Source organism: Tachysurus fulvidraco, chromosome 9 (genome assembly GCF_022655615.1).
Source record: "Tachysurus fulvidraco isolate hzauxx_2018 chromosome 9, HZAU_PFXX_2.0, whole genome shotgun sequence".
Lineage (NCBI taxonomy): Eukaryota > Metazoa > Chordata > Actinopteri > Siluriformes > Bagridae > Tachysurus > Tachysurus fulvidraco.
In genome coordinates, this window is record NC_062526.1 from 4,799,353 (window position 1) to 4,824,889 (window position 25,537).

Consider the following 25,537-nt stretch of genomic DNA (forward strand, 5'->3'; position numbering starts at 1 on the left):
ATGATGTTTTTCCACAAGTACTTTTTTTCTTGTTGGGGCAGGATTAGGCAAGGTCAGGTTATTTATTTATTTATTTATTTATTTATTTATTTATTTATTTATTTATTTATTTATTTCAGTTTATAATCAATGAATATGTAGTGAGTGAATCCATTTTTAATCTATAAACGGTATAGTGCGCTGTAGGAGTGTTCAAAAGTGTGTCTCTTACTGCTTAAAACATATTTTATTAGTTCATATTTAAATCATTTTGGTCGTGTCATTTTAAAGAAGGTTAACTGAAAGTAAAGGTGAGTCAGTCCTATACAAAACATTCTGAAATTTGCACCCTCTATGTGTTTGTGTTTGTGTGTTTGTGTGTGTGTGTGTGTGTGTGTGTGTGTGTGTGTGTGTGTGTGTGTGTGTGTGTGTGTGTGTGTGTGTGTGTGTGTGTGTGTGTGTGTGTGTGTCTTACCCCTCCCTCAGCATGTATATTATCAGTTACCCCACACCCACCCAAAAAAGAAAGAAACAGCCAATCGGGACGTGGCGCTCTGGACACGCGCGTAACGGACACCCTTAAACTCATCCTTCTCTTCTGCCATTGGCTGTTCTCTTTAAGAAAGGATGGCACAGAAGTCCTGAGAGATCGCTGCCTTTTCCTGTGTGCTATTACACTTGTTCAGTCCACGCAGAAGTTTGAACTTCCCTCGCTACACGACTTGCATGACACTGACATATCTCGGGGATTTGGTTCAGTCGATTTAAGGCTTCAGCGTGCGTCGGTGCGGTACCTGGGTACCTGTCCGTGGTGCTGAAAGCATCATGCTGTTTCGGTTCGGGCTCGCGCAGTTCGGTTTGTGGAACTGCGCCTGACTTTATTCATAACCAGCACCTTTATTCACTACCGGATCTGAACAGCTTAGGAAAAAGTCGTTAGCCTTGTATTATTTGGATTTTGGAAACTAATTTTTATATGAAAAATTTCCCAAGACGAGGATAAATCCATCCACTTTATTTTTCTTGATTAAAAGTCGATCCAGACGCAGGACAATTTCTCGTCACCTGATGCACAAATGCTCGAGTGAAAGATCTGCACTGTTCCTCGCTGTGTTTACTATACAATGGAAGTGCCAACAAACGGCTCAAGTTTTGGGATCGACTCTTTGCTCTCGCACAGACCTACGAGTCCTCGCGTCTCCACAGCAGGCGCTTTAACGGGAGATTGTCGCTCTCCGGCCTCCAGCCCGCGTTCGGAGATGGACAGTGACTGCTCGTCTCCGCCGTCCCCGAGGCGAGAATCTGAGCCCGGGTCTCCGTTAGTAATGTCTCAACCAAGGACAGTGACCTCCTCGTTTTTAATCCGGGACATTCTGGCGGACTGCAGGCCGCTCGCCGCGTGCGCACCGTACAGCAACAGCGGAGACTCAGTGCGCGAGACCGAGGACTACACTGACAGACTGCACAGCAACTCATCATCGGATTGTGAATATCGGGGTAAGAGACAACATAGCTTAAAGACGGAAAATACTTCAATATAATGTTTAATCATAATTATAAAACCATTAGACAAAAAACATACATGAGCAATTTAAATATTTCTCTCTAGCATTTCTTTAAGTATAAAATGCTGTGATCATGTGCAGCTTCTATTTATTTACGTAATCTTAGTAATAATTTTTTTATTAGCCTGATACAGTAAAAGGAAACTGTATTGGTTATACAGCGTTCTATAGCAAAGGTGTGTTTGTAGAATATAGACTAAGAAAAAACAATATTGAAAAATAACGCAGTAAAATATCTAATCCAAGGTTTTAAGCGGATTTATCTTGTAAGAAACATAAACTCTTTTTGGGTATTCGAATCCTTAAGGAATCCTTAAAAAAGCTCCCTAGTATATTATTATCTTAGATTTGACATACATCTCCATAACATCTCCATCTCCTAAGGAGTAAATCACAAAAACATCTCAAATATGTTTGAAACTTAAATATACAATTTGTTTAAAAATATAGTTCATGTGGTTTCGTGTAATTAATTAATTAACTTCTTATTCGTAAAAGAAAGTACGTTTAAATAACACAACTTATGTTATAGTTTATTAATTGATTAATTAATTAATTACTTTTTTTATTTATTTGCGGAGATCAAATTAGTTCACCTTTTTGTCAGAGCTGAAATATCTGGGCCACTAACGGCAACGTGTCCGTGCGGTAATCAGATTAGCTCTGAGATTTATTTTACTGTAGAATCTGTAGTATTTTTGAGCTCCTCATCCCCCTGAGACCAAGTTAAGTGGATAGTTGTTTGCTTGTCCAAATCCGATTCGAACTTTTACTACTTTTGTACTCGAGACATCACAAAAAAAATAGTTAGCAAATATGAAACAAAAAAAATAAATAAATACAAATGCAAGCACAATGGCTTAGAGCTGGCTGCAAATTTGACTGTGGTGTGAAAAACTAGAACCTTTTTCACAAGGGAACATTTGATTATTTTTTTATTATTATTATTATTTTTTTTTTTTTAGATTTTTTCGAAATGTGGAAATGTCATCTATATTTTTTGCTTTAGCCAAAGATGAACCAGAAAGGGAAATCTCCAGCAGCAGAGAGAGTCCGTCCTCACGGCTGAAGAAACCCCGCAAAGCACGCACAGCATTCACCGACCACCAACTCGCGCAGCTCGAGCGCAGCTTTGAGCGCCAGAAATACCTGAGTGTTCAGGACCGGATGGAGCTCGCGGCCTCTCTCAACCTCACCGACACGCAGGTCAAGACCTGGTACCAGAACCGCAGGTGAGCAACATGAATAAGTTGTGCATGTAGCCTGCTTGTAAATTTAAACCAGTGCGCGGCTTGTAATCAATGTCTTTGTCTATAAACACAATCTATAACTCAGTGCATTATAACAACTTAATATTTTTTGACGAAAAAAAAATCCCATAAAAGTTTTATTTTTTCCCTGCTGTAACATTTGTATAAACCGACCTCACAGGCTACAGTAAGAACCCACATATTTGGGCATGAATAATAAATTACTGCGTGCGTATTAATAATTAAGCCGCCAAGCTGTAATTACACAATTGCTAGAATTCTGAATTATTTATCAGAAAATGGATCTTTGCTGAGTGATAGATGGGTTTACACATGCTAAACAAAAACCCAACGCATGCACAGATCAACATATCCTTATATAAACATAATAATTATACATAATTTATACTGTAATGTCCTAAAACATTTTTTTTTTTAAAAATCATTAAATTCATCAAATTCGTTAAAAAAAAACCCACCAATATTAATATTAGATTATGTATTTTTTCCATCATCAAGGACAAAGTGGAAGCGACAGACGGCAGTTGGTTTGGAGCTCCTTGCCGAAGCAGGAAACTACTCTGCTCTTCAGAGAATGTTCCCGTCGCCGTATTTTTATCCACAGAGCATAGTGTCCAGTTTGGACCCGGGAGCAGGACTGTATTTTTACAGAGGACCCACTGCGGCACCTCCAGCGCTACAGAGGCCGCTCGTACCTAGAGTTCTGCTGCAGGGTGGAGCTGAGCCCCAGCTGTCCCCGCATCTGTCCACGCACATGTCCCCACTCACTGCTGCGTTACCGAGACCCACACCACAGCGGTGAACGGTTCAGGATCCTCAGAAAGGACAAAGTGAGAAGCGTTTTACAGCTGAGCAACAGCAGGACGCATAACAGTGGACGTGCACAAGAACGTTCTTTGCGTTTCCGAGATTAATCCACTGGACAAACCGCATTGTTTGCGAACTTTGTATAAAGTTCTGTCATTGGTGAAATCAAGCCTTTTGATTGGCTGCTGATCCCGCGCGCGGTTTTATCCTGAACAGAAACCAGGCTGTAAAGGCAGAACTGATGGTCCGACAAACCAAATATTTCAGATTTCAGCTGTCTGATTACCAGAAACTGTCTGCCAAATAATTCAAATAAGATCAAGAAAAACAAGCTATAGTAATAGAAATGTGTAAATAATAATAATAATAATAATAATAATAATAATAATAATAATAATAACAATAATAATAATGACAATATATTAACAAACATTACTTAATTTTTACTGTTTATCCCTCCCACTAACGCATTTGCGATATTCTGCCACATACATTTATTATTATTATTATTATTATTATAATTATTATTATCTCTTTTAAATTATTTTCTTCGGGGTCTACCTGATATAAAGATGCCTCTGACGGCATAATAATTTGAAAATTGTTTGTCACTGTGTCGTGGATATCAGTAGTTTATAAACGGTTTTGTTGACGCCAAAAGTTTTTTTTTCCTAACAAAAATTATAAATAAAATATGTTACACGATACTCGGGATACTTCGTGTTGTTTGTGAATATGTTGTTTACACACGTGTGTGTGTGTGTGTGTGCGTGTGCAGGTTATGGTACTAATGTCAGAATTATTTTTTTCTTTATTTTTTATTATTGCTCATTTTAATGATCGTATTTTCAACAACAAAAAAATTCGATTTTTTAAATTACTTTATTAAACGGTATTTTGTAAACCAAGCAAAATGCTCGCTTACGTGAAAATATCTACGTATGAATCTCTATTATAGAGTCGCCTAATTTAATCCAATGCTCTTATTCGAAACGTAAATATTAAAAGGAAACCGAGACATTTGATTGATTGAGCAACACAATGTAAATGTATATGCGGTTAACATTCAGTGTCATGGTTTATCACCGACTTCCGCACAAGCTACTAAATAATATGAACAAATGACACAACAGGTTTTATAGTATTAAGGTGACAGTAATTAGTAAAGACATCCAAGCGGCTTGTGATGCTTCAACTATTTTTTTTTTCTTGTCGCATCAGAGCCGCTGCTAAACAGCTGGTAAGCGGCACCGCGCTATACTAAAGGCAGGAGCAGCTGGTGAGCGAAACCGAGGCCTCTCCGCCGTGCCACACAACACACACACACTTTACATACACACTCCTTTTCAGAGGCTCTGCAGCCGACAAAAGCTGATCAAAAAAGACTCTTGGAATAAATAAGCAAAAAAAAACAAAGTTTTAACGGTAAGGATGAGATCCTTTATTCAGCTGCTATAAGCAAATAACAGATTTTGTTTTGAATTGTCCGTGTCATTTTAATCAGGAACCAACAAATACCTTAGATTTAATACATCTATTTTATGTTAGAACATATTTAAACCTGGTCCTTAAATCAAGGAAAGCACAGTTTTAGGTTATGTGACATTTTTCACAATACTTCTAAAAACTCCTGTAATACAAATAAAAAAAAAGAAAGAAAGAAAAGCGCATTACACATTTACAAATCCAAATATTTTCGAAAGAACAAACCTTCCACACAGTTAAACTCAGCCCGACTTCAGGCACTTGGAGATGACGATGATGGCGAGTTTCCTTGTGCTTTGTAATGTCACAGGTAAACATGTCCAGCAGTTGATTTGAACACCTGTTTCCCCAAAGCTGTCTATGACTATGATTTTACATCCACCTTGGTTCTCTCTCTCCTTCACCCTTCTGTCAGCTCATCTTCTGCATTTGCTTTCTTCTTCTTTCTCTTCTTTTTGGACTTGGACTCTCCATCTATCCCGCTGGTGTACTCTGAGCGGATCAGGCTGGCCACTCGCTCTCTGGCTGTGAGCTTATTAGTGGGCCTTAAATAAATAAATAAATAAATACGGTCATGTTCTTGTACATTTTGCTTTCAACAAACAAGAAAGGGATTTATCATAAAAAAAAACAAACCAAACAAAAGAACATTATTCTGATATGTTAGCATAATTTCTCTTGTTTATCCAAAATACAAATTAATATAATTAGATTAAACATCAATGATGTTCTTCAGTTAATGTTTACAATATGTGCTATTGACATTACAGTTTAAAGAACAAAACATTTTTTCTTTTGAATAATTCAAGAAAAAAATCAGAAAGCATGGACACACTGAAGCACGCTGGGAAGAGACGGGGACAGGTTGGCCCGAGACGATCTAGTACAAGTGAGAGAAATTCCCACAGTTGTCGATAACAGGCATGTAGTCAGCAGCGGAGACTGGTTTAAAACCAGTTTGTTTGTCTAATCAATAACTCTGCAGCCTTGAGCTGCGAGATGTCCCTCTGGGGCTGCTATACATACGCATATACACACACATGCAAACAACACACCCTGAGGGCTCAGAGGAGCTACAAGATTGTAGCTATTGATCTGTTAAAAGTCTCTACAGGTCTGTGGACATGAAGGCCGCGGATATACAGACGCAGTAACCGACATACATTCAGCACAGAATTTACAGAATATTCATGTACATGTATGTATACACACACGCGCACAAACAGACCCTAACAGATGAATTCATCAATCTAACACAGAATGAGATGAGATTAAATGATTGTGTGTGTGTGTACACTATGATTTTGATTCAGTTTACATAATATCCAATAAAGTCTCTGTACTGAAAATATTTTATACAATAGATGATCATTCAAACAGATGACCTCTCCACAAAAAGTGAAGATGCTGGATATTAAATTTTATATACAAACTAAATTATAAATAGATAAAAAAACGAGTAAATAGAACTTTCCACAAACCTTTTAGCTAAATGACCGCTTAAATGTGTCACATAATCTGGCCACGGGGGTTGCAAGGCAGTGACTTCTGGGCCGGTCGCAAAGCCCGAATAAATAAAGAGGGTTGTGTCAGGAAGGGCATCCGACATAAAACGTTCCAAACATGCAAATCATCACTGTGAATTCTGTACCGGGTCGCATGGTGCCGGTGGAAATCACACTAGGGTTGGTCGAGGAAGGAGTGGAGGGAGAGGTGTATGTAGACAGAGAAAGGAGGAAAGGCAGGTGTAAAGGTTTGAGAACAGGGACACTGAAGGGTGGTACAATGACCGGGAAAGGTAGAGAGCTGGCAGACATGATGGAGAGAAGGAAGGTAGATACACCGTGTAAGCAGAAGACCAGGTGGAAGGGGAGCAAAGAACGTAGTACTGGCAGTGGATAATGTAAAAAAATTGATAAAGGCCTTTCATTTATAGTATTTTTACAAACTGATTTTTTTTTCCGACAGAAAATTTTAATCTTAACTCGTTCTGCTTATAGACACGTCACTGATTTCTCTCACGTTTGGTAGCAAGTCTAATTTTTTTTTTTTATAACCAACAAGACCAATAACTATCTAATTTCACAGTGAGAAACAAAACAACCAACCACAGACCTTCTTGATGCCTGAGCACAATGTGATTTTAAACAACTTCAATTTAAAGGCTTAAATAACCTTTTAATATGGAATTGTGTGTCTCATTTTAATACTCAAGATTCTGAAGATTTGGGCAAGAAACGTGTACAAAACATCTTGGTTCCTCTGTAACCTGTGAGGTGGAGTAACTAAGGCCAAGCCTACTAGTTCATCATAAATATATTGGAGTCATTTTTTTGTGGTGGTGGATTATGTGGTGTCTGCACTGTAACATCAATACATTATAGTCCATGTAGTGAGAAGAGATAGTGAGCGGGAAGACATTGAATATTTACTGACTTTGCTACGGGGGTTTAAATCTAAAAAAATATTGAGTTGAGGAAGGAGGATGTTTTTTTTTTAAGTGGAGTCAGCCTGTTAGACTGAATACATTTTCAGGGACACAAGACTTGTGCTATTGCATCTATATGATTATGTTTCATCACGAAAACAACAAAGTTAGTTTATGAATGTTTATGATACAAACGTATTTTGCTGATAACTACTGGTTTACTTATTAGTATTTTATTAATAATGAATATACATTCGTGTCTACATGTAGTTATAAATTTATTACTGATGTGTGTATGTGTGTGTTTGTGCAATGCTGTCTAACTGCACCAGTTCTACTCAATGCTGCACAATATATACGAACAGGTGTGCACACTTCTCACACACTCTTTACCTAGGAGTATCTGTTATTTCAAATTTAAGGGAAAAAAACAGAGCAAAGCAAGCAGCAGTAAGTCTAACCTCACCCTGGGGCTGCTGGGTATTTTTAGCCAGTTCACTGTGCTGCGGCCGATAATGGCCACTCTCCTGAGCTCTCGAGGTTTTGTTTTTTGTTACGGTGTGTGCGTGTTTGCATGTGGATGTTGGTAGTGGTGTGATAAAGCTCATTAGAGAAGTCTTGTCTGGACATGGATGGCGTATGCCACAGACGGCCGTAATGAAGTCTCTACTGACACGGTGGCCAGTCCCAACCATGTCAGGACAACTTCACACTCTCACACACACACACACACACACACACACACACACACACACACACACACACACACACACACACACACACACACACACACACACACACACACACACACACACACACACACACACACACACACACACACACACACACACACACACACACACACAGAGGAGATGGATGCTATAATCGGCACCGGTTCTGCTCAGTCCTGGATTTAACCCAGACGAGAGCCGTGCATGGTGATGTTAGTTAAACGGAGATGCAGACACTCTGCTTTGACAGCTGATGAATATATTAAGAGAATCATCTGTTATCCGGACATCAGCGTGTTTGTGTGTGAGCGATGGGTGTTTAGGGGTCTGACCCCTCAGGGATGGACTTATTGTCCTGCTCCATGGGTTCTTTTCACAGGTCCTGCTGCAGGTCACCTGCCAATTACCAGTGGTTAGAGAGAGAGAGAGAGACAGACAGACAGACAGACAGAGAGAGACACACACACAAACACACACCTAACAGTGACGATATTAGTACCTCGGATAAATAGGACTATACTCCAGCACTTCATACAGATTAACAGCACAGTTGTGTTACTCACAAAATGAGAGGGTGAAAAGTATAAACTGCTTTTGTTTTAGGAATCACACTGCAATTCAGTTTTGACTTCTCCAGCCTGCATCATGATGAAACATGATGTAATTTATCATCGTTAAAGTTGTCGAGTGTAAATGTTTCTTTCATTATGTAACATGTTTGTGAGCCTGTGACTGAATTTAATTTTATTTATCTAGCGTAATTCAAAATATGGTTCTTAAACTTTTTCTTAAAACCCTGTTTCTGATAATTGATTTTTTTTACTTTCCTTATAATAAATAAACTGCCTCATACATGAGTGTGAACACTTCCAGCTCACAAGAGAAGTGCAAACTAAGCCCTAATACAATCAAAACAAGGTTCTTCCTTCACTGTAACAGATGAGCTGATTATTAAAAGACACTCATGAAACATAGATATGTTTAACCTGCATCTTTTAGTGAAATTAGATCTGGCATTTGCTTTCTGATGGAGAGACCGAACATGAAAGCTTACATTCTTGTTTCAAAGCACTCAAGTAACAAGAGATGAGTTAAAAGAGAAAGCAGGATTACAGAACATTAAAATGAAAGTGGAGAGTAAAACGGATCAGTTGTTTTAGTAATAAAGCTACATTTATACTGATATTTCTGATATATCTGTCACTGACACATATACACACACACACGTGCACAAACACACAAAAGGGGGGAGTCGTGACCTAATGGTTAGAGAGTCTGCCTCCTAACCCTAAGGTTGTGGGTTTGAGTCTCGGGCCGGCCACGATTGAGGTGCCCTTGAGCAAGGCACCAAACCCCCCCAACTGCTCCCCGGGTGCTGCAGCATAAATGGCTGCCCACTGCTCCGGGTGTGTGTGCACTTTGGCTGGGTTAAATGCAGAGAACAAATTCTAAGTATGGGTCACCATACTTAGCTGTATGTCACATCACTCACTCACACTCACACACACACACACACACACACACACACACACACACACACACACACACACACACACACACACACACACACACACACACACACACACACACACGCAAGATCCTTGGTCTGTAGAGTGGTATAGACCACAGCCAGCCAGTATGACTGACCACAAACACGTGCTCACACATTCAAGGACCAGCCTGGACGCAGCCCAGCTGACCACACTCAGGTTACAGCTTGTGCATTCAGGATCCTAAGGGAGGCCAATCTGATGACCACTAATAACCTGGCAGCATCAAGCAGTGGCCAGAACTCAGTGCTTCCACCTAGCAACCGCGCTGCAATGTCCACACACAACAGATCAAGCTTCATCTAGCCGTTAGCCTTCATCTTTACGTGCCACCTGGACTCCAAAAATGTCTCCTAAATGATTAAATACTCCAATACACTCTGGATTAAACTAGGTTAGATTCAGGTTTAATTCTTCTGTGTGATAAGCGAGATCGAGGTGTGTGGGCCAGGACAGCCTGATGCGGGCCAGGACAGCCTGATGTGAGCCAAGCACGCCTGCTTTGTGCCAGAAAACTGCAACTTTTGGCTCTGGTGAGTGTTAAGCACAGGAGACAAGCAAGACGGAAGAAGAGAAGTGTACATGCTGCCAAAAAACACAGAGGAAGAAAGGGAGAGTACAAAGCAGGTAAAGGTCAGGGCTTGACTACTCCTTTCTGACCTTCTGAGGCCCCAGGACAGAGAAAGAGGTGCTGCTGCCAAGCCTGCTTGTGTACTGGCACAGAGCTTAACTCTACCTCTAAGAACGCAACTGCGCCAAGACGAACCAAAATACGGTGCTACATTGAATTTCATTTTCCCTCCATTTAGTGTCAAATCTGAATTTTGTGGAGCTAAATTTTCTGCTAAAAAACACAATCTTCGGCAACAAAAGTCAACCGTGACATCATTGCTCAATGACACGTCAAACCTGCTGTTAAATCTAGTTCTCCGTAGTAACTTTAATTTTAACTTCCGTGCCTATTTACCGTACTATTGTCATATTGGAAAATTCTAATCCTTGCAATTTTTTTTTACATGTTGGCCAAAATAAATAATGAGTAATATCATGAAAACATTGCCATATTAAAAAATAATCATCGATATTGCCATATTGATTAGTGTAAAAACATATATAAAGAACCTATACAGTAATCACTTGGGAAATACGTGAAGATATAAAGGAGTAACGGTGATATATTATGAAAAAAATGTTGCAGTAGATTAATTTATATAGTGCTTCTGGTAAAACTAATTATTCATACTAGGCTAGAAAAGACAAAACAAACAAACAAAAAACCACAGTTTGCACTGATGTAATGTTAATTTCACCAGGTCACAGTGAATGTGTTATTAGAGCGAATAATAACAGCATATATTATATAATTAATATCATAAATATGTTAATATCCTAAATGTTGGGTTTGGATTTTGAACGTTTAAATTTGAATTTAATTTGAACGTTTAAACATTTTCATTTCCGAGTTTCTATTTTTAAGGAAATGCCATTTAATGAAAGGCACAGAGACTGAAAGAGCAAAAATTATTAACATAAACAACATCTGTATAAAAGTCATATTTCAAATATTAGATATTAAATTAAATACAACAAACACAAACGCCTATGAATGCATACGTGAATTATGAATGTAAAAATCAAAGCTTTTAAAGCTTGTGTATATTGAACCCATCAACATACCTCTTCTTATCCTTTCCTTTGGCTTGTTTCTTGGATTTCCCTTTAGCTGTGGAGTCTGCGATGGCAGACGACAGGCTCTGTGGTGCGTCTCGCAGGCCGAAGCTCTTGGCGGCGTGACCCAGGTGGAGGTGACGGATGTGGAAGATGTGTTTCAGGGCGGAGGGGTATGCCGTATACGCCCTCACAAACGACTGCAGGGCTGGAGAAACGATGGAAGTTAAACAAGTCAGAGCTGATGGAATAAATTAATGCAAATACAATCTTAAATTAGAAAAACTGAACACTATATAGTTACACATATACGGGCTACTTCCTGTCTGAAACCTTGTCCTGCAATTCCAGCATATACATTCTCCCAGTTTGATTAAAATATCACCACAGTAAGTAGCGTGTAGCTCCACCAGTGTTGTAAATGTGCGTGATATCGGATAAGACTCACCTTTCTTAGCAGCCTGTACCGATTCGGGACTGGCGTGGACATAGTTCTCGAAGTCTGTCTGTAAAACTGTAGCTCTCTCACGCACATCCTGTTCACGAGCACCGACTGACTTCTGATAAGAGAGCAACACTTGCGTTATTTGGCTTGGTAAACAAAAAAAATCCTTAAAATAAGACAAATCATCTCATTAGCACATTTTCCTCTGGAAATAATCTAAAAAATAAAAGCATCCTTCTACATTCAAAAGAAAATATATGAGGTCATATACTGTATCTCATGGTGCTTTTGGACACAAAATTGCGTATCGCATATATTACGTGTATGTAAATGTAATCCAGAGTAACCTATTAAAGCCTACCCAGTAGAACACATTAGTATAAACAGCTGTTCACCTCTGAGACGGTCGCGTAAAAAAAGGACATTGGTTAAACACACTGTATTTTCTGAGCCCCCTGCCGTCTCCTGACCTTTGGCCTCCAAGATGAAAAGTGCCCATGGGGGTATTAGTGGAGAAAGTCGATTGGTTTAGAGCGAGAAGGGGGAAATTAAATCAGGATTAAGAGAGCCTCAGAGCTGGCTGTCGTCCCCCCTCATTGTCATGTTACAGAGTTGAGAGAGAGAGAGGACATCTTTCTCAATAGTTCCATATTAACACCTAACGAGTACAGGTCGGTCTTATGCCTACAGTTCCAGAGAGCATTATAAAGGATTCAAGTACAACAGCATGCAGTATCAAGGGGTCAAAATGACCTTTTTGTCCCAATTCCCTCTGCCTCTGAAACGCTCGTCCTTCAACAGAGTCGACAAGATGTCTTCATTTTTCATCTCATGGAGACTGCAACACAGAGAATGAAGGTTTGATGAACGACATAAGAAACCATTACTACACATTATTACTGGCTTTATGATTTTACTCAGAGGATGAAAGTGTGTGTGCTCGCTCTCTTCATTGGCTGGCAGCATTCAGATGAGAAAGGGAAGAGCAAACTGCTACTTTACAATGTTGACACTTAAGTAAAACAAAGAAAACTACCTCTGCATCACATCTGGTCACTTACACAAACTGAGATTAGCTAGATCATAGACCTGATATTGTGATTGGCCAAGACATTCATGTAGGCGGTCTCTGAGGGGGTGAGGAAGAGAAGGCTGTTGCCCCGAGCTCCGATACGAGCTGTACGGCCGACGCGATGAACGTATTCCGCCGCAGAAGACGGAGGGTTAAACTGCAATGTAAATGTGAGACAGCAAAATAATAAATTACTTATAATTCTCCTTTTGTGCCTCACTGTGGAAGAATCTGCATAATAATTCCCTTTTTTTTTTAAATACGACACATTAATTACTCATTTATTTCCTAATGTTACGTAATATAAAAAGGCAGAAAAGAAGCAAATGTACCTGCAATATCCATGTGACTTGAGGAAGATCCAATCCACGCGCTGCCACATCCTTTACAAAACATCCAGATAATAAGTTGGCAGAACAGACATGCATAACTTGACCCGTTTCAAACAGCTCGAAGCTCGTCTCTAAACAAAGGCTGTTTATTCTCTCGATTTTCTCCCCATTATCCTTTACAGATTTGTGGTGCCTAGCCAAGATTAGATCTTTATTAATAACTGATAGAAGACTGAGAGCCTAGTACTGAGCTTTGGGCCTCCACTCCTCCCTCTTCTGGTCCTGTGGCCCAGCTGGGATAAGCCAGAGTTGGGCAGAGTGCAGATGGAGGCCGGTGCAGGGCCAGGAAAGTCTGTCAAAGCCATTAAAACGACTCATTTAATCCAGGAATAATGCTACACAGTGACAGGCCTAGAGTTGTTGCCAAATACGAGACTACTTCTCTGTCCAGTCACATTTACAGCCTAGACATTTAAAAAAAAAAATATATATATATATAGCATATTGTCTGAATTTAGAGATCATCATGTTGTGCTGATGCATAATGGTCCAAATCCCGTTTGATTCAGTCTTAATTAGTGAGGAATTAATAAAGTTTGACATCCTGTGCTTATCTGCACTGAGCAAATGTCATCCGTTATAGAAGAAATTCTTGTTCAGAGTGCAAAGAAATTCTTCAGCGGTTTCCTGAACGTGTAGCATGTGTGTCGGAAAGCAAAAATCTATTTATCCCTGTACTGAGGAAACCTACAATATTGCGTAGAAGTCTTAACATGTGAAAAAACGCTGTAAAGCAAAAGATGCCGTCAGAACGAATGAAGATAAATGTTTCTGACACAGAAATATCATACGGAGCACCAAATTATTATAAACCTAATTTAATATCTGATGCGACAAATATTCGTTTAAAAAACACGAGCAGCCTCAGGTATCATTAGTGCAGTTTAATTAGCCGATCATTTTTCCCCGAGCGTCTTTGACGATCTTCCACAGCTCTTCTACAGACTCCAGCCAACAGGAGATACACTTGAAAGCTAGAGATCTTAGTACGACATAGACGTTAGATGCCTTACACCCCCCCCATAAGAGTATAATGAAAACAAAGATCATTAACACTCACACTGATTAAGTTAATCTCGCTGAAAAAAGCCATCTAGTCTATAAAATTTGCTCCAAAATGGATGACTTCCTTTACTGTAAGTCAAAGTTTTCTGAAATTCCCCTCTGAAGTAAATCACACACAGACAATATAAGTGATAGCTAGAGATTTCAGTTGTTTTTTTTGTTTGTTTTTTAAATGTCTAGCCATTTAAATTTGGTGAATTTATTCCAACCACACGTCCCAGACAGGATCTCCGTTCTTGTAGGATACACTGAGGTTAAAATGTTTAGGACGGTAGGGAGACCACCGGACAGCCGAGGACACGTGGTTTATTAAGCAGTGTAGCCAGCACGGTCTGAGAGACCTTTCACATGCAGCGAGAAGGAAACACTGCTACTGCTGCTAGAGAGAGAACAGGCCAGGCCTGGCAGCTGTAGCCTGGAGAGACAATCCACACTCAAAGCCAGGGCTAACAGAGCACTTGCTCCCTCAGGGCTTCCCCTTATGGCCCTACTGCCAACAGCTGTGCCAGAGGGGAGCAAAGTAAAGAAAAGAGAAAGAGAAGATCTTGAGAGAAACAGACGGCTGTGGAGTACCAAGACGTGGTCAGGAAAAGATGACAGACAGCAATTAAAAAGTAATCGTCATATCATTTAAAAACACAAACAAACAAACAATAACACACTGAACATTTGCGGTGCTATTGATCTGGAAATTCATTAGAAATGAGCTCTTATTTTGCCTCTTTGCAAATTTAAGCATCTTTAACATAAAACACAAATCCTGTAATTTACAGGAAGACTCACCGTACACAGCAGGACGCCGGTCTTACTCTGGGAGAACTCCTGAAACACCTCTGTCCGCTCCTGTTCACACAGGAACACACACTTGAAGCTTTATTATGGGACTTCTATTCTCAAGTCTAGTCCCAGACTGCCATGTCACTTCATATTTTTCCTGCACTGATAATGAGTTAGCTATAACCACGATAAGCATGCACTGATTTACCAATCACTACCGAATTCAACGATGTTTTAAATAAAAGCAATGGACTTTTGCTTTGGAGTGAAAAAAATCTTCACGCGAGAAATAAGGAAAATTTACACAAAGTGGCCGAGTTGTTTGATGCTAGCTGGCATGGACACTGGAGAAGGTTAAACATTATATTATGCATTCATTCATTGTCCTTTCATTTACTGAGAGATTAGAGAATATGAAGGATTTTTAAATTGGAAAATATGATTAATAACATGAGACAAGGTCAGAAATAGTCCTGATGTATTTTACTCCACTGTTCATTAGATCAGTGGTGGTTAAAGCTGGTCCAGTCAGAGAATTAGGATTCTTGCTATGATTTCTTCTATCATAAAAGAAGGTGAAGATGTAGTGACAAATATGACTGTGGAACCAAAGGACATCACTACTTTCTCCCTCCTGTAAGTAGAGCACAATCTGTTAACTGTGCTGGAACAGCTGTGTGTCTCCTGTTGTTTTCTTTCACTGCAGAAGATGGCCAGAGCTGTCACATCACCAAACCCATCCATAAAGCTGCTGAAAGGCCTTTCCTTATTATCTAAGAAGGGGGAGTCATAGAGGCCTTGAGCGGCTGTGCCCTGAGCTCGCCAGCCTACTTGGAGCACATGAGCAGCCCTGGTCATGTCCATTAGCATGGCTGAATGAGGTCTGAGGCCTGGGCAAAGGTGGCTCATCTTGCAGTCCCATGGCACTGCCCCAGGGCTCCCGACTGTTGCAGCCACTTCACCAGCTGGCTAATTTGACCTGACCTACTCGAACAAGGCAGGAAGTGTACAAGAGGCTGTGACATCCATATTGTGATAGGTTCAGAACCTGGGCTAAGTTAAATCAGGCTAATAACGGAGTGAGAAATAACTAAGGCTTTCTAGATACTAGAGTGAAAGACGTACTGTACAGCGCTCAGGGTAACATTTCCATATACAAGACATCTAACCTCTTGCTCCATGTTGCCATGGAGTCGATGAAAGTTGATGGACTCCGGCTGCTTGTTTGCGGTGCTGGATTTGCCACACAGGACACTGGAGAGGAGGGTGATAAGGAACTCGACCGCCTCACAGCTGGATATGAAGACGATGAGCTTCTGATCTCGTTCAAACTAACAGATGAGGAGAAACTTTATTTATTTTATTTTTTTTTTAAATGGAACCGAAGACGACATCCATCTCATTTATACTGCAAGAATCAGTATAATCCACACTGAGCTGCATTATAAACCTCTGACTGTGTGCACGTCAGTAATTACCTTACACCTGGCCAGAATAAATGCTGCAAGACAGACCAGGCGCAGTTTGCTAGGCACCACCACCATATACTGCTGCAGCTTGTCAGGCACCGCGTAGCTGTCGGCCTGCTGAGAAGGTGGTGATTGGGATGACAGGAGAGGTTCAGATGTGTCCACGCTTTTATCAGTGACATCCGAGACCTGGATGTACACTGGGTCGTTCATGCTAATGCTGGTTAAGCGGGAGAGCCCTGTTTGTTTAAAGATAGATAGATAAATAAATAAATAAATAAATAAATAAATGTATGTTACAAGAGGTTTTACACTGCACAATTATACCATTAGGTTAAATCTAAAACTGGTGCTTGGAATAAAATTGTGATTTATTTTTGTCGGAATGTTTTTAGCTGCTGAATTATGAAGTGGCTCAATGATCGGGGGCTCTTAATTTTTGGTGTTTGTCAGTGTGTTCTATGATAACAGCCAACATGTAACCCCTCAGCGTTGCATAGAATCAGACCCACCTCAGGGTACCACTGGTCCTATTAGTGCCTTGAGCTGGTACCAAATGACCAGAGGCTGACTTACCCTCAGTGAGTGTGGCAGAAAGCAGCACCGTCTGCCTAGCGGAGCCGCCAGCATTCAGAGCGTTCAGTATTACGGTCAGGTCCTTCTCAAAACCCAGGTCAAGAGTCCTACCAAAAACAAAGAGCATGGAAGCTGACAGATCTGAAGATATTAAACGAACGTGAGACGAGATTCTCCATTAAACACTTAAATACACCTTTAAATACAATTAAACAAACCTGTCTGCTTCATCCAGAATAAGCCAGCGTACAGCGCTAAATGCGATGCTAAGAGTGTTCTTAATGTGGTCTACCAGTCGCCCTGGAGTGGAGATCAAAACATTTATGCCTTTCCTCAGTCTGAAACAGAAGAAACACAAATTTAATACTAAGATTAATTGTATACAAAGTGTCCAGAACTATTTTATGTTAAGTTCTTGCCTGGCTTTTTCTGCTTTCCTCTTTTCTCCTCCCATCAGGACACCAGGCACGATCCAGGTGAACGGCTGTGAAGAAAACGACATCAAATTGCCCAAATGTGGTGTTAGAAAATTGGGAAGAATAAAATCCCACAGATACAGGTTAAGAGATTGACTTAATTTTCACTTGTTTAATGAATGTTCTAAGGTTCATTTAATAAGTGTAAGAAATCTCTATCCTAAATCTTAAACAGGTCAGTGATCACAGTTCACAAAAAAAAAGCCATTGTCAAGAAACTTTAAGAGTCGTAAGAATATTTTTTAATAGTATCGAGTCATTTATTTTTTTTACCTTCAGAAGCTTCTGGAAGATTTGAAAACTCTGCTGTGCCAACTGACGATCAAGAATGAAAGATGAACATTATGTAATTGTCATTAAAATGACTACGAAACATTTGTAAATAGATTTTTTATTATCCGCCTACTTCTCTTGTAGGCACGATTACAAGTGCCAGTGGCCCGTCTGATCTCTGGAACAACAGAAGGAGAAGAAATGTTAGTCAAATAATATATAAAAGCTATACATGGAGGTGAGGAGCAAAACTCTGGATGCTATCACTTCAGTAGATGTAGGATCACTTTGTGTATCCTGGGACTGTTTTTTCTTCCCCCAGTATGGGCCTCAGCGAGTTCTAAAGCACATCATTTTGGATGGTATTATATAATCCAATTGTAAGATAGTCCAGTTCAATAATTACAATTTTTTCAGCCCAGATGTTGTCAGTATTATTGACGTTCTTCAACTCTGATTCCACCTGTTTAATCAGCTGATATTGGCTTTCAATAGACAAGATCATGTGTGGCTTCTGCTAGACTGGAAAGAAAACCGACACAGACAGACACACACACACACACACACACACACACACACACAAACAGACAGACAGACACACACACACAAACAAACAAAGACACACACACACACACACACACACACAGACAAACACACAGACACACACACAGACACACACATACAAACAGACACACACACATTTGGAGCAGTATTGATGAAGATCACTCAGATTTGACATTTTTTATCTTTTGTTAAGAGGCATTTTGAAACAGGATGTTAATACAGGACATTAGGAAAAGATCCAGTTAGCTTCACCTGTCTTTAAAAACAAAGTACAACAGTTAACAACCAACAAATGATGATGGTTTCACAGTTCAGCTTTCACCTTGATTTTTGGCTGCACTGCCTGCAGAGACTGGACCACAGGAATCCCATACGCCAGCGTTTTCCCTAATCGGTGACACACAGGACAAATTAGCCACAGGTTACAACTGACTCATAATGCATTTTTGTTTGTTTTATATCATCAACAGAGTTAAAAAGAAATGTTTTAGGACATACAAATGATCAGTGAAATGTAGTGTCATTAATTTTTCAGTCATTAATAACAGTAACAGATTGCCACATCAGTTTGCCAGCTAAAACAATTTTATCCAATTCTAGTTATGTTTAAGGATGCTTCCAATAAGTGGCATAAACATTCATTCATTCATTCATGCATTCATTTTCTACCGCTTATCCGAACTTCTCAGGTCAGCCTGTCCCTATCTCAGGCGTCATCGGGCATCAAGGCAGGATACACCCTGGACGGAGTGCCAACACATCACAGGGCGCACACACTCTCATTCACTCACAGTCACACTACGGACAATTTTCCAGAGATGCCAATCAACCGACCATGCATGTCTTTGGACTGGGGGAGGAAACCGGAGTACCCGGAGGAAACCCCCGAGGCAAGGGGAGAATATGCAAACTCCACACACACAAGGTGGAGGCGGGAATCAAACCCCCAACCCAGGAGGTGTGAGGCAAACGTGCTAATCACTAAGCCACCGTGCCCCCTTGGCATAAACATCTCGTCACAAAAAACATCGACCATGTCAACAATTTAAAAAAAAAAAAAATAATGGTTTAACATTTTCATGTTGTACATGTGTTTCCATGTACAACTTATCAGTTGCCCTTAATGAACAGCCTTATGTAAGATGCACCTGAGGGTCATACCTGATCCAGTTTGAGATCGAACAACAGCATCTTTTCCTGCCATGAGCACGGGGATGGTCTGCTTCTGAACACTACAAATACATACAACATGTGAGAATCCAAGCAACAGCTGTCCAGTTGTTAAGGCTTGTTCAAAATCTGTATAAAGACTGTATAAAGTAGGTACCTGGTCATACTGCTTATGTTTAACACTTTGTTAAGAGTCGCTATCTGCAGAACATAATACAGAAGAGAATACACTAGGTTATGACTGCTAATGAACTGTAATTTAACATCAACGGTCTTATAAGTGATCTTACTAAGTGAGGATGCAGGTCTACTTCTTGAAACGAGTTGCTAGTGAAGACCTTCTCCTTCACCTGAGTCACAGCAGGACTACAGGAAAAATATCATGTTACTTTCATTTTAGCATCTAGGTGGAACATGATGCAAGGACAGATAAGGTTTACTGACCTGAGCACATCTGGGATCTCAGGGTTGTTACGGAAGAGAGATGAGGTTTTAATAAAAGGTCTATCGTGTCCCTTGTGTTCCTCGTGTCCTTTCTTTGGTGAAGGTTTTGGATTTGAGAGGAACTTAGACTCTGCCTGGTCCTCATACTTTGTGTTCATCTGGGCAGTTAGCTTCTGTTGCTTAGCAGAGCCATAGTCTTGATTTCCGAATGAAGCCTTCCTTTTTCCATTCGCTGCCTTTTTCTGCAAACACCAATAGCGTACGTTTACTTACACAGCAACCGAAAAAGTGACAGAATGTCCAGGGAAAATATCAGAGCTGCTTCATATCCTAGCGCATAAAACAAGAACTCAGTTCTTCAGTCACCTCAGGCTTGTTCATTGGGGAGCAATTCGAACAAATTAATATCTAACAACAAAACTGTATCTAATATTAATCTTGAATTTTTGAATTATATTAATGTTTATATGAATATTTTTATTAACTTTGTTTTATGTTTATGTTCAGTAAAGATGCATTGAGAAAAATGAAATAAATAAATAAATAAATAAATTGGGAAAAATAAAAATAAAAACCCTCTCTATTTCCTGAACTGATTTTCATTTAATTTGTTTTTGCTTTTTGTTGTTTTAGAAACTATTGGAACGTCTACAGACAACATATACAATACCCGAATCTCTTAAATCTTGTGATGTGGCAGTGTGATAGGGTCCAATGTAAATTATAATTTCTGGTACTATTTTAAAGTTGATTATTTTTACTTTAATAGCATGCCTTAAAAAATAAAATAATGTATTAATACAATGTATATATATACTGTATATATAATGTTATTGTACAACACATCATTTAGAGATGTGTTCAATTTCATCTCTTGACTAGACTATAACATAATAGACATAAAACAACTCTCTGAATTCTCCTGGTCCTGAAAACTTTTCCATGTTGGTAAACTCACCGACAATCTGTGACAAAGACCTGACACTAAAGACTCCTATCATAAATAATTAAAAAGAACACAATTCCCCTTACACTAAACCTGACATTAATACTCAGATGTTTTTGCTATGTAACAGTTTTCAATGTGTTTATTACAAGGTTATTATTATTATGTGGAGTTTCCCAAATCCTTGTGAATGAGTTGTTACTATGGAAAAGGCGATCTGTTACAGTCTATTAGAGCTGTGATGTGGATTAGTCAATTATAGAATCTAGTAAACACACACACACACACACACACACACACACACACACACACACTCAAACACACACAAAAAGTCAAAAACACACATACATACACAAACACACAGAAACACACAAAAATACACATACATACATACATACAGACAAACACACATACATACACACACAACACACATACATACACACACACACACACACACACACACAGATAGAAACACAAACACACTCACAGACACACACAGAACACACAGATACATACATATACACACACACTCACACACACACACACTCTCTCTCTCTCTCTCTCTCTCTCACACACACACACACACACACACACACACGTGCACACTCAAACACACACAAAAAGTCAAAAACACACATACATACACAAACACACAGAAACACACACAAAAATACACATACATACAGACAGACAAACACACATACATACATACACACACACACAGATAGAAACACAAACACACTCACAGACACACACAGAACACACAGATACATACATATACACACACACACACACTCTCTCTCTCTCACACACACACACACACACACACACACAAAGTCAAAAACACACATACATACACAAACACACAGAAACACACACAAAAATACACATACATACATACAGACAAACACACATACACACACAACACACATACATACACACACACACACAGATAGAAACACAAACACACAGACACACACAGAACACACAGATACATACATATACACACACACACACACACACACTCACACACTCTCTCTCTCTCTCTCTCTCTCTCTCTCTCTCTCACACACACACACACACACACACGCACACACACACACACACGCACGCACGCACGCGCACACATACACACACACACACACACACTCCCCCCACACACACTACTGAATACACTAGACAATGAGTGTGGTTGTAATAAGTGTACTAACTCACTGCTGCCCATTTCTGCCCTGCTGAGTGCTTGTTGTAGTTGTGTTTACAGTCAGGAGCTTCCTGCTTAGAGATGTTGAGCATCAGCGTCTCTTCAGCCATAATGAACTGCACACAACTGTCTGTAACATCACATAGAAACAGTCACTTTAAAGTGTATTACAGTGACATTATAACAGCGTGTGAGCGGAGGATAAAGTGATAAACGCCTTTGTGTTTAAATAAACTTACACTAATGTTAGCCACTTAGCAGCTGCAGCAAAACACCAGCAACAGACAGTTTAAATATCCTCGTGCGACTTCTCCTCGTGCAAAGAGCAAGGAGAGCACTTCCGGGTCCGGCGTGTGTCAAAGTAAAAGTCCACAAACGCTCGAAACAACCCACCAGCTTGTGGCTTTGTTTTTCGCCACTTTTTAATCCATTTAATGAGTCCAAATTTATCTGAGTCAAATTCATACTTTTGGTTCGTTTGCGCTCTGGTTTATTTTACATTCGCAATGCACATAATTAAAAAACAAAAAAAGCTGAAATGTGCTCATTCATTCATTCATTCATTCATTCATTCATTCATCCATCCATCCATCCATCCATCCATCCATCCATCCATCCATCCATCAATTCATTCATTCATTCATTCATTTATTCATTTATTCATTCATTCATTAATTCGTCCATCTATTCATCCATCCATCCATTCATTCGTTCATTCATTCATTCATTCATTCATTCATTCATTCAGTCAGTCAGTCAGTCAGTCAGTCAGTCAGTCAGTCAGTCAGTCATTCATTCATCCATCCATCTATACATCCATCCACCCATCCATCCATTCATTCATCCATCCATCCATCCATCCATCCATCCATTCATCCATCCCTTCATCCATCCATCCATTCATTCATCTATTCATTCATTTATTCATTCATTCCATCATATGTTTTTTTAAAATTACAGAAAGCACCCAAACACAAATGTGTGCTGGAATACAAAGTAAATAAAGAATTGGATCAATTCAAAGTTTAATCGTTTTCTCACTGTAATTAAACATTAATAGAGTTTTCTTTAAACTGGACCAAACCCAACTGACTTAGATTCACTCAGACAAATGACTCATACATGCAGTACTTGTAAAAGAATGAAACTGTTTGATTTGGTTCTCTCCCAATTGTGACTGCTGTGTTCTCACCTGTCTAAACGAACTGCACCAGGGTTTTATTTAGACACATTTTGCAGATCAGAATTTGCATTAGTATAGCTTTTCTAAGTATATCTACTGCATGTATACTGCTGTATTTTTTCTCCAAAGACAGTGCTGTTCAGTTCTATTTTTTTATGATGCAACTCATTAAATTTCAACAACACTTGAATGCCACTGCTGAGTTTAAATAGAGTCCACAAGCCTAAATCTAAAACCTGAGACAGGGAAGACTGCAATCGACAGACCAGAAAAAAAACAAACCAACCAACTAACAAGTGTACAGCGGAATGAGAAAAATCACCCCCAAAATGATTGAGATAATTAAATAAATATCTATTTTTTTATATATTTGTAGAAAATATCACCACTGTTGGATACTAGATGTGGGTGTGTCCAGCAACATGACTAAAACTTCTTAAAAGTTGAACTCTGCAAATATGGACCGGCTTATGGAGTGCAGAATCTACCGGTGGAAGTGTAGACAGTCGAGCACAGAAGTTTATAGTAATGTGTGTGGAGAGTATAGTAGTGTATAGTAGTATAGTAGTGTGTCAAGAGTATAGATGTACATGTTAAAGGGTGTAGTAGTGTGTAGAGAGTATAGTTTTACATGTTAAATTGTGTAGTAGTGTGTAGAGAGTATAGTTGTACATGTTAAAGGGTGTAGTAGTGTGTAGAGAGTATAGTTGTACATGTTAAAGGGTGTAGTAGTGTGTAGAGTATAGTTGTATATGTTAAAGGGTGTAGTAGTGTGTAGAGAGTATAGTTGTACATGTTAAAGGGTGTAGTAGTGTGTAGAGAGTATAGTTGTACATGTTAAAGCGTGTAGTAGTGTGTAGAGAGTATAGTTGTACATGTTAAAGGGTGTAGTAGTGTGTAGAGAGTATAGTTGTACATGTTAAAGGGTGTAGTAGTGTGTAGAGAGTTGTACATGTTAAAGGGTGTAGTAGTGTGTAGAGTATAGTTGTACATGTTAAAGGGTGTAGTAGTGTGTAGAGAGTATAGTTGTACATGTTAAAGGGTGTAGTAGTGTGTAGAGTATAGTTGTACATGTTAAAGGGTGTAGTAGTGTGTAGAGAGTATAGTTGTACATGTTAAAGGGTGTAGTAGTGTGTAGAGAGTATAGTTGTACATGTTAAAGTGTATAGTAGTGTGTAGAGTATAGTTGTATATGTTAAAGGGTGTAGTAGTGTGTAGAGAGTATAGTTGTACATGTTAAAGGGTGTAGTAGTGTGTAGAGAGTATAGTTGTACATGTTAAAGGGTGTAGTAGTGTGTAGAGAGTGTAGTTGTACATGTTAAAGGGTGTAGTAGTGTGTAGAGAGTATAGTTGTACATGTTAAAGGGTGTAGTAGTGTGTAGAGAGTATAGTTGTACATGTTAAAGGGTGTAGTAGTGTGTAGAGAGTATAGTTGTACATGTTAAAGGGTGTAGTAGTGTGTAGAGAGTACAGATGTACATGTTAAAGGGTGTAGTAGTGTGTAGAGAGTATAGTTGTACATGTTAAAGGGTGTAGTAGTGTGTAGAGAGTATAGTTGTACATGTTAAAGGGTGTAGTAGTGTGTAGAGAGTTGTACATGTTAAAGGGTGTAGTAGTGTGTAGAGTATAGTTGTACATGTTAAAGGGTGTAGTAGTGTGTAGAGAGTATAGTTGTACATGTTAAAGGGTGTAGTAGTGTGTAGAGTATAGTTGTACATGTTAAAGGGTGTAGTAGTGTGTAGAGAGTATAGTTGTATGTATATAAGGTTATTACAGAATGTGTGTGAAAGTATGTGTAATGACCAAATGATGGCTCACAAAACACACACTGCTTTTCCTTCATCTTGTCTGATATGGTGCATTGATAAACTGGTGTTTTATATACACAAGTATATATAACTAAGTATATAAACTACTAAAGTATATAAATCTGATATAAAAAAAATTCTTGCTTTATATAATATAAAGCAAGAAATCTGATTTGTTGTGATGAACCA

General features: G+C 39.2%; 2 protein-coding genes across 4 annotated transcripts; one reads left to right on the forward strand and one right to left on the reverse strand.

The window, feature by feature from the left end:
• The first annotated feature begins 505 nt into the window (after positions 1–505).
• Positions 506–4,884, forward strand: barhl1a (BarH-like homeobox 1a). Its single transcript, XM_027162923.2, has 3 exons — positions 506–1,476; positions 2,554–2,776; positions 3,314–4,884. The coding sequence occupies exons 1-3, from the start codon at positions 1,104–1,106 to the stop codon at positions 3,615–3,617; spliced, it is 900 nt and encodes a 299-aa protein (XP_027018724.1). The 5' UTR covers positions 506–1,103; the 3' UTR covers positions 3,618–4,884.
• Positions 4,885–5,039: 155 nt separating this feature from the next.
• Positions 5,040–22,744, reverse strand: ddx31 (DEAD (Asp-Glu-Ala-Asp) box polypeptide 31). 3 transcript variants are annotated; one of them, XM_027162900.2, is made up of 21 exons: positions 22,597–22,744; positions 22,369–22,487; positions 20,208–20,449; positions 20,054–20,129; positions 19,921–19,964; positions 19,755–19,825; positions 18,916–18,980; positions 18,163–18,207; positions 18,030–18,071; positions 17,700–17,764; positions 17,499–17,618; positions 17,281–17,387; positions 16,714–16,943; positions 16,405–16,566; positions 15,242–15,301; positions 13,334–13,384; positions 13,019–13,158; positions 12,683–12,767; positions 11,933–12,041; positions 11,494–11,692; positions 5,040–5,652 (listed from the first exon to the last, which is right to left on the reverse strand). In XM_027162900.2, the coding sequence occupies exons 2-21, from the start codon at positions 22,465–22,467 to the stop codon at positions 5,508–5,510; spliced, it is 2,157 nt and encodes a 718-aa protein (XP_027018701.2). In that variant the 5' UTR covers positions 22,468–22,487; positions 22,597–22,744; the 3' UTR covers positions 5,040–5,507. The 3 variants fall into 3 exon arrangements, with proteins under 3 accessions (XP_027018701.2, XP_027018699.2, XP_027018700.2); XM_027162898.2 differs by having other exon boundaries at positions 11,933–12,044; XM_027162899.2 differs by having other exon boundaries at positions 11,933–12,044; positions 22,369–22,483; positions 22,597–22,728.
• Positions 22,745–25,537: the final 2,793 nt, after the last annotated feature.

Coding starts and splice junctions, on each gene's coding strand:
- barhl1a (XM_027162923.2), top strand. CDS start 1,104: ATGGAAGTGCCAACAAACGGCTCAAGTTTTGGGATCGACTCTTTGCTC. Junction 1,477..2,553: donor ATCGGATTGTGAATATCGGG/GTAAGAGACAAC, acceptor TTTTTGCTTTAG/CCAAAGATGAACCAGAAAGG. Junction 2,777..3,313: donor ACCTGGTACCAGAACCGCAG/GTGAGCAACATG, acceptor TCCATCATCAAG/GACAAAGTGGAAGCGACAGA.
- ddx31 (XM_027162898.2), bottom strand. CDS start 22,467: ATGGCTGAAGAGACGCTGATGCTCAACATCTCTAAGCAGGAAGCTCCT. Junction 17,388..17,498: donor ATTCTGGATGAAGCAGACAG/GTTTGTTTAATT, acceptor TGTTTTTGGTAG/GACTCTTGACCTGGGTTTTG. Junction 15,302..16,404: donor ATGGCAACATGGAGCAAGAG/GTTAGATGTCTT, acceptor CTGTGTGAACAG/GAGCGGACAGAGGTGTTTCA.